This window comes from Rhinoraja longicauda, chromosome 18, assembly GCF_053455715.1.
Source record: "Rhinoraja longicauda isolate Sanriku21f chromosome 18, sRhiLon1.1, whole genome shotgun sequence".
Classification (NCBI taxonomy): domain Eukaryota; kingdom Metazoa; phylum Chordata; class Chondrichthyes; order Rajiformes; family Arhynchobatidae; genus Rhinoraja; species Rhinoraja longicauda.
This window is the reverse complement of record NC_135970.1, coordinates 7,656,077-7,669,863: the sequence shown is the minus strand read 5'-3', so window position 1 is coordinate 7,669,863 and position 13,787 is coordinate 7,656,077. Positions and strand designations below refer to the sequence as shown.

The window sequence follows — 13,787 nt, the reverse complement described above, 5'->3', positions numbered from 1 at the left end:
TACTCCCAGTGAGAGTAAAAAAATAAATAGATAATCTGAACTGCCTTCTTAACCAATAAACAAGAGTCAACATGGTGAAATTGTGCAATGCCACAATGCAAGGATGAGCAATATACAGTTTAGGATCTTGCCGAAAGTACCTTGTAAGCTTTGCATTGTGTTTGACAATCGAAAGACTTCTGACTTTAAAAGCTGGACATTAGTTGAAGGAAATGTCTCCTTAGGCAGTTCTTTGGGATGTAGGGTGGGTTGTTTCCATTGTAGTTTTGTGAAATCATACATGACTTATAAAGCCAATATGGGGAGCAGCAGACTCTTCCACAGATGGAAAATGGATATCTGACAAGGTGGATGGGTGGGTGATTTGTGAAGTAGTGTGCTTTCTTCACTAATAAGGTTATCATAGTAGGGGATTTTAACTTTCCAAGTATAGACTGGGACTGCCATAGTGCCAAGGGCTTAAGCAGGGTGGAATTTGTCATATGTATTCAGGATTGCTTCCTCGGGCAATATGTAGATGGCCCTTCAAGGGAGAGGGCAAAATTTGATCTACACTTAAGAAATTAAGAAGGGCACATGACTGAAGTGTCAGTGGCAATTCTTTTGGGACCAGTGACCAGTTATATTAGCAAAATAGTGATGGATAAAGACAGGGCGGGCCCACAAGTTAAAATTCTGAATTGGGGCAAGGCCAACCTTGATGGTATTAGACAGGAATTTGTTAAAGTTGATTGGAGTAGGTTGTTTGTGTGCAAAGGGAATTCCGGAAAGAGGGATGCTTTTAAAAGTGTGATTCCGAGAGTTCAAGGCATGCATTTTAGAGTGAAGGGCCAGGCAGGTGAGAGTAAGGAAGCCTGGATGATGAGAGGCATTGTAGCACTGCTCAGGAAAAAGAAGGAGGCATAGTCCATGTACAGGCAGCTGGGTAGCGCATGGTAGCGCAGCGATAGAGTTGCTGCTTTACAGCGAATACAGCGCCGGAGACTCAGGTTCGATCCTGACTACGGGTGCTGCACTGTAAGGAGTTTGTACGTTCTCCCCGTGACCTGCGTGGGTTTTCTCCGAGATCTTCGGTTTCCTCCCACACTCCAAAGACGTACAGGTATGTATGTTAATTGGCTGGGTAAATGTAAAAATTGTCCCTAGTGGGTGTAGGATAGTGTTAATGTACGGGGATCGCTGGGCGGCACGGACCTGTTTCCGGCTCTATATATATGATATGATATGATAGGACTTAAGAAGGAAATCATGAGGGCAAAAAGGGGGCAGGAAATAGCTCTGGCAGATAATATTAAGGAGAATCCAAAGAGGTTTTATGAGATTGTTAAGAAAAAGAGGGTAACTAGAGATACTGTAGAATACGGCCCCTCAGAAAACAAGGCAGGCAACTATGTGTGGAGCTTCGGGAGATGGACAAGGTTCTCAACGAGTATTTCTCCTCTGTTTTTATAATGAAGAAAGACATGAAGACTGAGAAACTTGGGACAGTTAATGGAGATGTCTTGAGGACTGTCCATATTACAGTCAAGGAGGTGCTGTACGTCCTAAGCTGTATGAAAGTAGTTAAATCTCCCGGCTCTGATGATATATATCTGAGGACACTCTGGAAAGCTAGAAAATAAATTGCAGGAGCCCTGGTTGAAATATCCAAATTATCATTAGACGTGGGTGAATTGCTGGAAGGTAGCTAATGTCTATTTAAGAAGAGCTGCAAGGAAAAACATGGGAACTGTAAACCAGTGGGCCTAACATCTGTGATAGGCAAGTTACTGGAGAGGATTCTGAGGGATTAGATGTATATACATTTGGTTAGACAGAGGGTGATTAGGTATAGTGAACAGGTTTTGTAGGTGGGAGATTGTGTCTTATGAATCTGAGTTTTTTGAAGGTAACCAAAAATGTTGACGGGCAAACCCAAGGACATTGCCTACAGAGATTCTAGCAAGACCTTTAATGTTCCGCATGGTAGCTTTATCTGGAAGATAAGATTGCTTGGGATCCAGGGAGAGTTAGTCTACTGAATATAGAATTAGCTTCATGTAAGGAAACAGAGGGTCGTGGTGAAAGCTCGTTTTTCGGATAGGAGGCCAACGACCAGTGCTGTGCCTCTGGAATCGGTGCTGGGTACATTTCTGTTTGTGGCTATCGAATATTACAGCAGGATCTTGATCAGCTGGCCACGTGGGCTCAGGAAGAGCTGATGGGGTTTATTGCAAATAAAAAGTGCAATGTGTTGCATTTTGCGAAGTCAAGTCAATTTGGGACCTTCACAGTAAATACTAGGAGCTCCAGGGAGTGCTGTAAAGCAGAAGGATCCAGGAGTATAGGTACAAAAATTCCCTGATAGTGGCGTCACAGGTAGGTAGGGTAGTCAACCACGCTTTTGATAGATTGGCCTTTATCAGTCAGGGTATTGAGTATAGAAGTTGGGATTATATATTAGTAATTACAGTTGTAAAAGACATTGGTGAAGTTTTATTTGGATTATAATGTCTGGTTTTGGTCATCCTGCTATAGGAAAAATGTTAAGCTGGAAAGAATGCAGAGAAGATTTATGAGGATGTTGTAGGGACTTGAGTGCCTGAGCTATATGGAGAGATTGGGCATGCTAGGACTTTATTCCATGGAGCATAGGAGGCTATGGAGTAATTCTATATGTGTATAAAATCAAGAAATGAGTAGATAGTCTTTTACCCAGACTATTCCTATTCCGGGGAAAGATTTAATAGGAAACTGAGGAGCAACATTTTCTCAGAGAATGGTGGGTATATGGAACAAGTATCAGAGGTGGTATTTGAGGCAGGTACCATAACAACATATAAAAGACATTTGGACAGGTACTTTTGGACAGCACATTTGGAAAGGTTTAGAGGGATATGAGCCAAACATGAGCAGGTGAGACTAATGTAGATGGGGTATTTTGGTCAGCATTGACAGGGCAGAAGGGCCTGTTTCCATGCTCCATTACTCTATTTTCTTGTTTCAGAGTGGCGTAGATGTGCCAAAAATAGTCATACCAATGATTTGTGACTGTATGGGACTTCTGGTCATGAAATGATTCTGAAAGTGGTTTCAATTGGTCTCATTCACATCCTGGCACAATAACTCATTTGAGGATTTCTGAATTCAAATATAGCATTACCTGATGCAGAATGGCCATGCTGTGTGCCACCTAGTGGATACTCTTCAGCTTGTCCAGTTTAAATAGAAGTTAAATGGAGGCATAAATCAATATTATGGAACCCAATATTTTTTTTCCTTAAATCTGACCATTCCCAAGAAATATTCACTTGGCTTGGAAACTCTGTCACTGTATGGTCTATTAAATTGGGCAACGTTGGTGCTTACCAGCACAGAGCAAATGCTTTGGTATGATAGAAACACTGCATAAAATTGGTTTAACCACGTTACAGTTATTAACTCTACAATTATTGAACAGTAATGGTAGTATTCCTGTCTTTATATTTTGTAAAATTTTCATATAAATAATGTTTTGATTATTAATATGTATTGGCTTTTCTTCCTCAGAGAGAGCCCAGAAAGCATTAATTATAACTTCCCTTTCTGAGTTTGAGTCTTTGACATGCCTCAGGTTTAAATACAGAACAAGGGAGGTGACCTATCTTGAGTTTATTGATGGGATAGGGTAAGTATATACATCTGTCAATTATATCTGCAGAAATAAGTTATATTATGAATTCAGTTTGGCCTTTTTTTAACCTATTGATGAGCAAAAGTCTTAAAGAAATATTCAAAGATTTCGCGCAGATGTAACACAGTTACAGGTCCACCACGGGTTTTCTGGCAACTGGCATCCGGCACCTCCTTTAATCCAACAAAATTAAGAGAGCACACTTGAAATCTTCCTTTCCATCCCCCTCCTGAAAATGTGGCGCCTAGGCCAGGTGGGACGGGCGATCTCTACCTCATTGGCACTTCTGTGCTGATCGATTTGTACTCTACGTCTGAGGCTCTGGAACTCAGGCCCCACCGGAGCTGGCAGATCCATTCCCATATCCGAATTCCTTGACAGACTTTGGGGGCCGGTATCTTGGCCCCCCCCCCCCAAGACCGTGATCACTGTTGATCCAGTAAAACGGATAATACAGCAAGGCTCTAGAAACAAAGGTGCTGGACTATCAGTGTATAACTTTATAAAAAATACTTTGTGTAATAGCTAAAGTGGGGCTTGCTATAGCATCTTCAGTAGCTGCAAACGGAGCTGCTGGTCCCTTAAGATATACGCTTTTGAAACAGGTAATGATAAATAAACCACCAGTACCATTATTATTACTGTCATTAATAATGATAATGATCATTTACTGATAATGATACTATCATTACTGTTGAGAGAAATAATAAAACCCTAGATATGGATCTCCACTTATGGGATTCAATGGAAAATAACTATTTGCATTAGAGAAAATTGTGACATAGACATTTGTCTTGGAATGCAACCCATCTGCAATGCAGGAATCGTCTGTAATATCTGTTACGATATCAAAGTGTTTACAACCAAAGAAATGCATACTCGTGTTGCAACGTAGGAAATAAAGATTTACCTATTGAATTATGTGGTATGTCGTTTGTGTGAAGTATGCAAATCTTTCAGTGAAAATTGTAACCTTATGGACAAATGGATTTCATGCAAGTTGTAGGTATCCATTTTACACTCCAGGTTCCGGGCATTTTGACATGAACAAGTATAACCATCTTTTTCGTGAGCCATTTATGCAGAAGCACCTTTCACAGTAACTTGACTAAAAATAGCTTTTTATGGCTTGACTAAAAAGAACATGCCTGGGATAATCTCAGGCTGGTAATGGGAATCTGACTAGGGTATGTTCCTCCACAGTTGGAACTCCTTGCTGGAGTGATTGCATTCCCCACTCACAAGTTCCTCTAGGTGCTTGCTCAAACTATTTCAACCCACCAAGGTGTTAAATCCACCTGATCACTGACCTATCCCTGCAGACTACCAGTCACGCCACAATCAAGTTACGGTTAACATTTGACTTAACAATCGATCCTCAAACCAATTCCTAATTCCCGAACTACCAAGCTATCAATGACTAAATATTATCAAAATTCTGACTGGTGGAATAACAGATGAATGGCAAATGAAATACAATACTGAAAAATGTGAAGTATTGCATGTTCACAGGAGGAATGAGAAAAAGGCAATATAAACTAGAGAGTTCAATTTTAAAACAGAGAGGACATGGTATATATGCAGAGTTCTCTGTTAGTGGCTGGGCAGGTTGACAAATTGGTAAAATGCATCCTGGGTTCTGGGTTTTATAAATAGAGACAAAGCATATTAGGAAGGAAGGCCTGGTATTAAAATACAACTTAGGTGCAGGAATAGGCCATTTAATCTCTCAAACCTGTTCAATAAGATTACCCTTGATATGATTATAACCTCGACTATATTCCTGCCAACCATTTCACTCCCTTATTAAAAACATTGCCCCCTGCCTTAAAAGTACATAGTTGCGGCTTCCTTCACCCTTTGAGAAAAAGAGTTCCGAACATTCACAACCACCTAAGAAAACTTCTTTAAATGGGTGACCCCATATTATTAAACAGTGATACCAATACTGGATTCTCATACAAGGTAAAACATTCTCTCCACATTCACTCTCAGATTCTCAGATCTTGTATGTTTCAGTCAAGTTACCATTTACCTTTCTAAACTTCGAACTACAAATCTTGCCGGCTCTGACAACATTGCCATTTCAGCTATTATTTTAGAAAATCTGTAATGTTTCCAATCCATTTGCATCCTTAAGTAAGGAAACCATTGGGACTCCAGATGTGATGTGTATGATCAAACGATAATCTCAATACATTCGTATTCCCCCTACCAATAAATGATACATTGATTTGATGAACCTATTATATAACATTGGTTCAGTCACATCTGGCGTGTTATAGAAACATACAAAATAGGTACAGGAATAGGCCATTCGGCCCTTCGAGCCAGCACCGCCTTTCAATATGATCATGGCTGATCATCCAAAATCAGTACCTGTTCCTGCTTTCTCCCCATATCCCTTGATTCTGTTAGCCCCAAGAGCTATATCTAACTCTCTTGAATTATGCCCACCATGTGGCTGCTAAAGAAAATCCTGAAGCATTTGCAGTCACATCCAGAATTGACAAATAGATGGTCTATTGGTGTCCAGAAAATTCAGTTCACTCCATGAGTTAATTTAAAAATGGCAGAGTACTGGATACATCCAAAGATCCTAGTTGCAGTGATGAAGGCGTGCTTCAGAACTAGGTGGGCTTTAAGCCAAAATGCAGGAAATACTCAGCAGCTCAGGCCAGCCTCTGTGGAAAGAATTAATTCCTCAAGTTAAAGTCCAATCATCGACTCTTAGTGAATGATGTGATTCTGAGTTTCACCAGCAGTACTCGGCTCCAGACCTTCATGGGCCTCTAAATGAAATACTCCACTTTGAAGAAGTCATACTGTTTACAAAGAGAAATGCCACAAAGCTTAGTTTTTTGGAGGTCATAAATTCTACCCCCAAGAAATCAATACGAGTTTTTCACCCAAGATGGCGCGGCCGAGTCCAGTCGCCGTCATGGTAGGTCCGCGAAGGTTGTGCGTTTTTTTAACTTGTATATTCTAACGTACAACCGGAAAACTCTCGTAAAACTAAACCTTAGCGTAACCGAAGATTTATTAGACACTGTACTCACCGATCCAGCGTGGCCGACGGAGATCAAAGAGCGCGCCGCGGAAACATCAATGGGAGGGCGGCTCCGAGAAAAAGTCGGAGAATGGCGGTGCTGGCTCGAAGGGCCGAATGGCCTTCTCCTGCACCTATTTTCTATTGTCTATTGTCTATAAAACATCAAGGAAGGTGGGGGAGGGATTCGGAATAGACTGAGAGCCCAAGCCTTCCATCCATCTCTGCTTATGGCGAACGTCCAGTCCCTGGAGAACAAGCTGGATGACCTCAGGGCGAGGATCAGATTCCAGCGGGACATAAGAGACTGCAACATCTTCTGTCTGACCGAGACGTGGCTGACCCCACTGGTGCCGGATCAGGTGATCTGCCCAACCGAGTCCTTCACTGTTTTCCGTGCGGACAGAACGGAAGAATCCGGGAAATCCAAGGGTGGAGGAGTTTGCGTCATGACCAACAATAACTGGTGCAGCCCTAGGAATATTAAGACGCTTTCTCGTTCCTGCTCGCCGGACCTGGAACATCTGACTATCTCATGCCGTCCATTTTACCTTCCCCGGGAGTTCAGCTCGGTCTATATTCCACCGCATGCGGACACCGACGTGGCCTATCGGCCCTACATGATGTCGACACCAAAACAAGAACCTTGATGTGGCTATGGTGGTGGCTGGAGATTTTAATAGGGCAAATCTCAAAAAGGTTATGCCTAACTTCTGCCAACACATCACGTGTGTCACCAGGGGGGAAAGAACATTGGACCACTGCTACACGCCATTCAGGAAAGGCTATAAGGCCATTTCTCTCCCTCCTTTTGGAAAATCTGACCACGCTGCCATTTTCCTGCTGCCAGAGTATAAACAACGGATAGTACGGGAAACGGCGGTGACGAGGGACGTAAAGCGGTGGGCTGACCATTCAGAGGCCATGCTATGAGCGATGTCGACTGGAATATGTTCCAAGCAAGTTCCAGAGACGTCAATGAGTTTGCGGAAGCGGTTACGGACTTCATTGCAACAATAGCCGATAACATCGTCCCCACAGTAAGGGTCAATATCTTTCCTAATCAAAAACCCTGGGTGGACAGGTCTATTCGCATTGCCTTGAATATTCGCACCGCTGCTTACAACTCAGGCCTGGCATCCGGCAATATGGATGACTACAAGGTAGAGTCCTACCGACTGTGAAGGGTGGTGAAGGACGCAAAAAGGAGGTAAAGGGACAGGGTAGAGTCGCAGATGGAGTAGCAGGACACCAGGCTCCTTTGGCAGGGGGTACGGACTATAACCTACTACCTGTGCAGCCCTCCTTCAACCGGAAGTGCCGGCACCTCCCTAGCTGATGATTTGAACTCCTACGCACGGTTCGAGACGGGCAACATTACCCCTAGCTCGCCGTCTAAAAACAACACCGCCAGAGCGCTGGCTAGCGAGGCTGGAGGGGGATCCACCACGGGGGACGTGCACACATTCTCCGTGTCCGAGCACGACGTGAGGAGGGCACTGATGCGTGTGAACACGAGGAAAGCTGGAGGCCCAGATGGTATATCTGGGCGAGTACTAAAGTCTTGTGCCACTCAGCTTGCTCTAGTGCTCACCACAATATTCAACCTGTCCATGGTCCCTGCATGCTTAAAAAGATCCATCATCGTACCAGTGCCAAAGAATGCCTCTCCAGCTTGTTTGAATGACTATCGACCGGTGTCCCTCACCGGTGGTCATGAAATGCTTCGAGAGGCTGATCAAGAACCATATCTCTGCCTTCCTCTCTCGCAATATGGACCCATTGCAGTTTGCATACCGTCCGAACAGATCCACGGATGATGCGGTCTCCCAGGTTCTGCACAACGCTCTCGCATCTGGACAGCCAAAAGGCTGTGTGAGGATGCTGTTCATTGATTTTAGTTCAACACAATAGTACCCACCAGACTGGCTGAGAAGGTGCTGAAACTGGGGCTTAACACTCCCCTGTGTGACTGGGTCCTGGTCTTTCTCACTGCCAGGCCCCAAGTGGTCAAGATGGGGAGACATACTTTTAACCCCCTCACCCTGAACACAGGATCCCCCCAGGGTTGCGTCCTTAGCCCCCTACTGTACTCTCTGTACACACATGACTGTGTGGCCAGGTTCAGTTCCAACTCCATCATCAAGTTTGCTGATGACACTGTGGTGGTGGGCCTGATCTCCAATAACGATGAGAAGGCCTACCGGGTGGAGGTGGCTGATCTGGCACTCTGGTGTCAGGATAACAGCATCCTCTTGAATGTCACAAAAACTAAGGAGCTGATTGTAGACTTTAGAAGGGCTCAACATCCGAGGACGTACACGCCACTGGAGTTAAATGGGATTACTGTGGATTGGGTGAGCAGCTGGGAGTACCTGGGAGTCCACATCACTGAGGATCTGACATGGACAACACACATTGCCGTACTGGTGAGTAAGGCAAGGCAGCGCCTTTGCCACCTCAGACAGTTGAGGAAATTTAAAGTCTCTGAGGATCCTTCAGTGCTTCTACTCTGGGGCTGTAGAAAGCATCGTGTCCGGGAACATCACAATCTGGTTTGGGAACAGCTCTGCCCAGGAAAGGAAGGCTCTTTGGAGAGTAGTGCGTTCGGCTGAACGCACTATGGGAACTACACTCACCCCCCCTGCAGGACCTATACATCAGGAGGTGCAGATCCAGAGCCAGCAACATTATGGGGGACCCCTACCACCCCAGCAACGGACTGTTCCAGCTGCTACGGTCAGGCAAACGCCTCAGCTGTCACGCTGTGAAAACAGAGAGGATGAGACGGAGTTTCTTCCCACAGGCCATCAGGACTGTTAACTCTCATATCACCAGGGACTAATTTAATTTACTTATTAATTTATTTTTTGTGTTAAAAAAAATATTCTATTCTGTTTTATAGTTTAGCACAATCCGCAGGCATTGCCACTTTCATTTCACTGCACATCTTGTATATGTATGTGACAAATAAACTTGACTTGACTTTCAAGGGCAATGACAGACCTATATATCTTAAACTACTTTATCAATGACCTTTCTTTAATCAAACGGTCAGAAGTGGGGATATTTTCTGATGATTGTATGTATGTTGTCATTTTCAGTGTTTCCAAGATTGTTTTAAAAACTATTTAAATGAAAGTTGATTGAATTGAAAGATAAGCATGGAAACAGGCCCTTTGCCCACTGCCACTATTTAAAAAAAATTAAATAAAAATAATTCAAATAAAAAAAGTTTCTTCCCAGTCAGAACTCTGAATTCCCATTTAAATCAATGAAATGTCAGATCATGCACCATATGGTGCAGGACTTGAGTGGCAATTACCTAACATAACTCAGACTCAATATGGAGTTTAACATGGAGTGAAGTACCGTCTGTTGCATTGGCAATCAAGCCTAGGACTCGCATCTGTTCAAATGGCCAATGGCTGGTGGTAACGCAATCAGCAAGATTTGGCTTACTGTATTTCTGACATGCTTATGAGGTTGATAAAGAACTAGTTATATACCAATGTGGTACACTTAGGTTTAAATAAAAAGGGTTTTCGGAAGGAAATTATTTTTAAGCATTTTTTCCAGATGTTGGTCATATGTAGGACCAGGGAAACGAGCAGCACAAGAAATATCACTACAGGAGCCTCATTGTGTGGATGTTGGTATAATACAACATCAAGTGATGCATGCACTTGGTTTTTATCATGAAACCTCTCGCACTGATCGTAATAAATATGTAGAAGCCAAAATGGAGAACGTTGCAAAAGGTAAGATTAAAAACAAAATTACAGAGTATTTTTCAGTCCCAGCACTAAAGTAACAAATCTATAAGAAGTTGAACTTGTACTTACTAAATGTATGTCGAGCAAGTTTAGCATCCTTTTTCTGGGTTCCAGTGCACATGAAAACTCTCATCCAAACCAAGTATGCCAACAAGAACTGAACAAAGATGGTGTTTGAAAGGAGCTAGTGTTATGCATGATATTGTTAAAAATATACCCACTTTGGTGGCAAGAACAGGAAGGCAGACTATTATCTGAATGGTGTCAAGTTAGGAAATGGGGAAGTACAAAGAGATCTGGGTGTCCTTGTTCATCAGTCACTTAAAGTTAGCATGCAGGTACAGCAGATAATGAAGAAAGCTAATGGCATGTTGGCCTTTATGACAAGAGGAGTTGAGTATAGGAGCAAAGAGGTCCTTCTGCTGTTGTACAAGGCCCTAGTGAGACATCACCTGGGGTACTGTGCAGTTTTGGTCTCCAAATTTGAGGAAGGACATTCTTGCTATTGAGGGAGTGCAGCGTAGGTTCACTAGGTTAATTCCCGGAATGGCAGGACTGTCGTATGTTGAAAGACTGGAGCGACTAGGCTTGTATACACTGGATTTTAGAAGGATGAGAGGGGATCTTATTGAAACAAATAAGATTATTAAGTGATTGGACACATTAGAGTCAGGAAACATGTTCCAAATGTTGGGGGAGTCTAGAACCAGGGGCTATAGTCTAAGAATAAGTGGTAGGCCATTTAGAATGGAGATGAGGAATAACCTTTTCAGACAGAGAGTTGTAAATCTGTGGAATTCTCTGCCTCAGAAGGCAGTGGAAGAAATTCTCAGGATATTTTCAAGAGAGAGCTAGATAGAGCTCTTAATGATAGCGGAGTCAGGGGGTATGGGGAGAAGGCAGGAACGGGGTACTGATTGTGAATGATCAGCCATGATCACATTGAATGGCGGTGCTGGCTCGAAGGGCCGAATGGCCTACTCCTGCACCTAGTGTCTATGTTCTATTGTATATGTATAGAAGTTGGGAGGTCATGTTGCAGTTATACAAAATATTGGTGAGGCCACATTTAGAGTATTTTGTTCAGTTTTAGGAACCATGTTGTAGAAATGTTGTTCGATCTGGAAAGGGTGCAGAGAAGATTTACAAAAATGTTGCTAGAACTTGAGGCTCTGAACCAAAGGGAGAGCTTGAGCAAGCTAGGACTCTATTCCTTGGAGTGTTGGAGAAAGAGGGGTGATTGATAGAGGTGTACAAAATCATGAGAGGAATAGATCGGGAAAACGCACACTCTTGCCCAGAATAGGGGAATCGAGAACCAGAGGACATAGGTTTAATAGTAACCTGATGGGTAACTTTTTTACACAAAGGGTGGTGGGTGTAACGAACAGGCTGCCAGAGGAGGTGTTGACAGGTACAGTTGCAATGTTTAAGAAACATTTAGACAGATACATAGATAGGATAGGGTTGAGAGGGATATTGGCCAAATGCAGGCAGGTGGGACTAGTGTAGATGGGACATGTCGGTTGGTTAGGGTTAGTTGGGCTGCTGGTCCTGCATCTACTCTGACTCTGTAGGTCACAAAACAATGTAACCAGTTGTAGCAATGGTTCCGTGTGTAAGAAGGAACAGCAGATGCTGGTTTAAACCGAAGATAGACACAAAAAGCTGGAGTAACTCAGCGGGACAGGCAGCATCTCTGGAGAGAAGGAATGGGTGATGTTTTGGGTCGAGATTCTCCTTCAGACCCTTCTTCTCGGCCCGAGATTGGATTTTTTATTCACATTTTGGAAATGAGCATTACTGGTAAGGTCATCATTTCAAAAGATATTTTAGACTGCTGTGGATCTAGGGTCGAGTAAAGGCCAGACAAAATAGGATGACAGATTTCCTGTCCTGGAGATTATAAGTGAGGCAGAAAAGCAATCTAACTTAAATTGTGGATTGGGAAATGTTAATATACAAAAGGATCTGGCTGTTCTTGTGCAACAGTAACTGGCAAACAGCAGCAAGCACTTAAGGCGGCAAATGTTACATTGACCTTAGTTGCAAGAAATTGTAAATGCAAGATCCATAATATCTTACTACAGTTATTAAAGATCTTGGTGAGACCACACCTCGAATATTGTGAGAAGCTTTGATCTGATGAAATATTTATTTGCCATAGAGGAGGTGTACAAAGATTCTTGTGATGGCAGGATTGTTTTATGGGGAGTGATTGGGTTGACTAAGCCTGTATTCACTGGAGATTAGAAGAATGAGCAGAGGTCTCATCGCAGGGTATCTAATTCTCATAGGGTTGAACAGACTGAATGAAGGGGGGTTGATTCATCTGACTGCAGGGTTTTAAACAAGTAGTCACTGTCTTAGGATACATTTAGGACTGAGGTGTGAAATGTCTTCGTTCACAGGATGCTGAGCCTGCGGAATTCTCTACCACAGAAGACGGTGAAGGCAATGTTGCTGAATATATTTAAGGAGCGTTGTTAACTGAGATTAACTCTCCTTTTTCCACAGATACTGCCTGGTCTGCTGTATTTCCAGGTTTTTCTGTTTTTATTTCAGATTTATTGCATCTGTTTTTTTCAAATTTAAAGAATAGATAAATAGATTCCGAAAACACAAAAGGCATAAAAGGATGTGGAGAGAGCATTGGAATAAGGCACTGAGATAGAATAATAATCTAATGAGTAATGCAGAAGTCCAGATGGCCTACTCCTACTCCTGTATTTATGTTTCTAAGATTGTTATAGATAATTAATACTCAGAATATGTCCGAATATCCCAAATATGGAAGTGTCTGGTCGTTAAATAGTAACATAGAAAATAGGTGCAGGAGTAGGCCATTCGGCCCTTCGAGCCAGCACTACCATTCAATATGATCATGGCTGATCATCCAAAATCAGTCCGCGATCCTGCTTTTTCCCCATATCCCATGATTCCGTTAGTCCTAAGAGCTAAATGCCACTCTCTTGAAAACATCCAGTGAATTGGCCTCCACTGGCTTCTGTGGCAGAGAATTCCACAGATTCACGACTCTCTGGGTGAAAAAGTATTTCCTCATCTCAGTCCTAAATGGCCTACCACTTATTCTTAAACTGTTACCCCTGGTTTCCCCAACATCGGGATTTTTTTTCCTGCATCTAGCTTGTCCAATCCCTTAAGAATTTTATATGTTTCTGTAAGATCCCCTCTCATCCTTCTAAATTCCAGTAAATATAAGCTAAATATAGTCGACCCATTCTTTCATCATATGTCATTCCCGCCATCCCAGGAATTAACCTGGTGAACCCATGCTGCACTCCCTCAA

The 13,787-nt window shown here is 42.9% G+C and overlaps 1 protein-coding gene across 1 annotated transcript in view; it reads left to right on the top strand.

The window, feature by feature from the left end:
* The window catches only part of LOC144602057 (astacin-like metalloendopeptidase), a 67,743-nt gene that overhangs the window by 14,579 nt on the left and 39,377 nt on the right, over positions 1-13,787 (top strand). The window contains exons 5-6 of the mRNA XM_078414739.1: positions 3,529-3,646; positions 10,281-10,462. Coding sequence (XP_078270865.1) covers positions 3,529-3,646; positions 10,281-10,462 — 300 coding nt within the window. The remainder of the gene's footprint in view (positions 1-3,528; positions 3,647-10,280; positions 10,463-13,787) is intronic.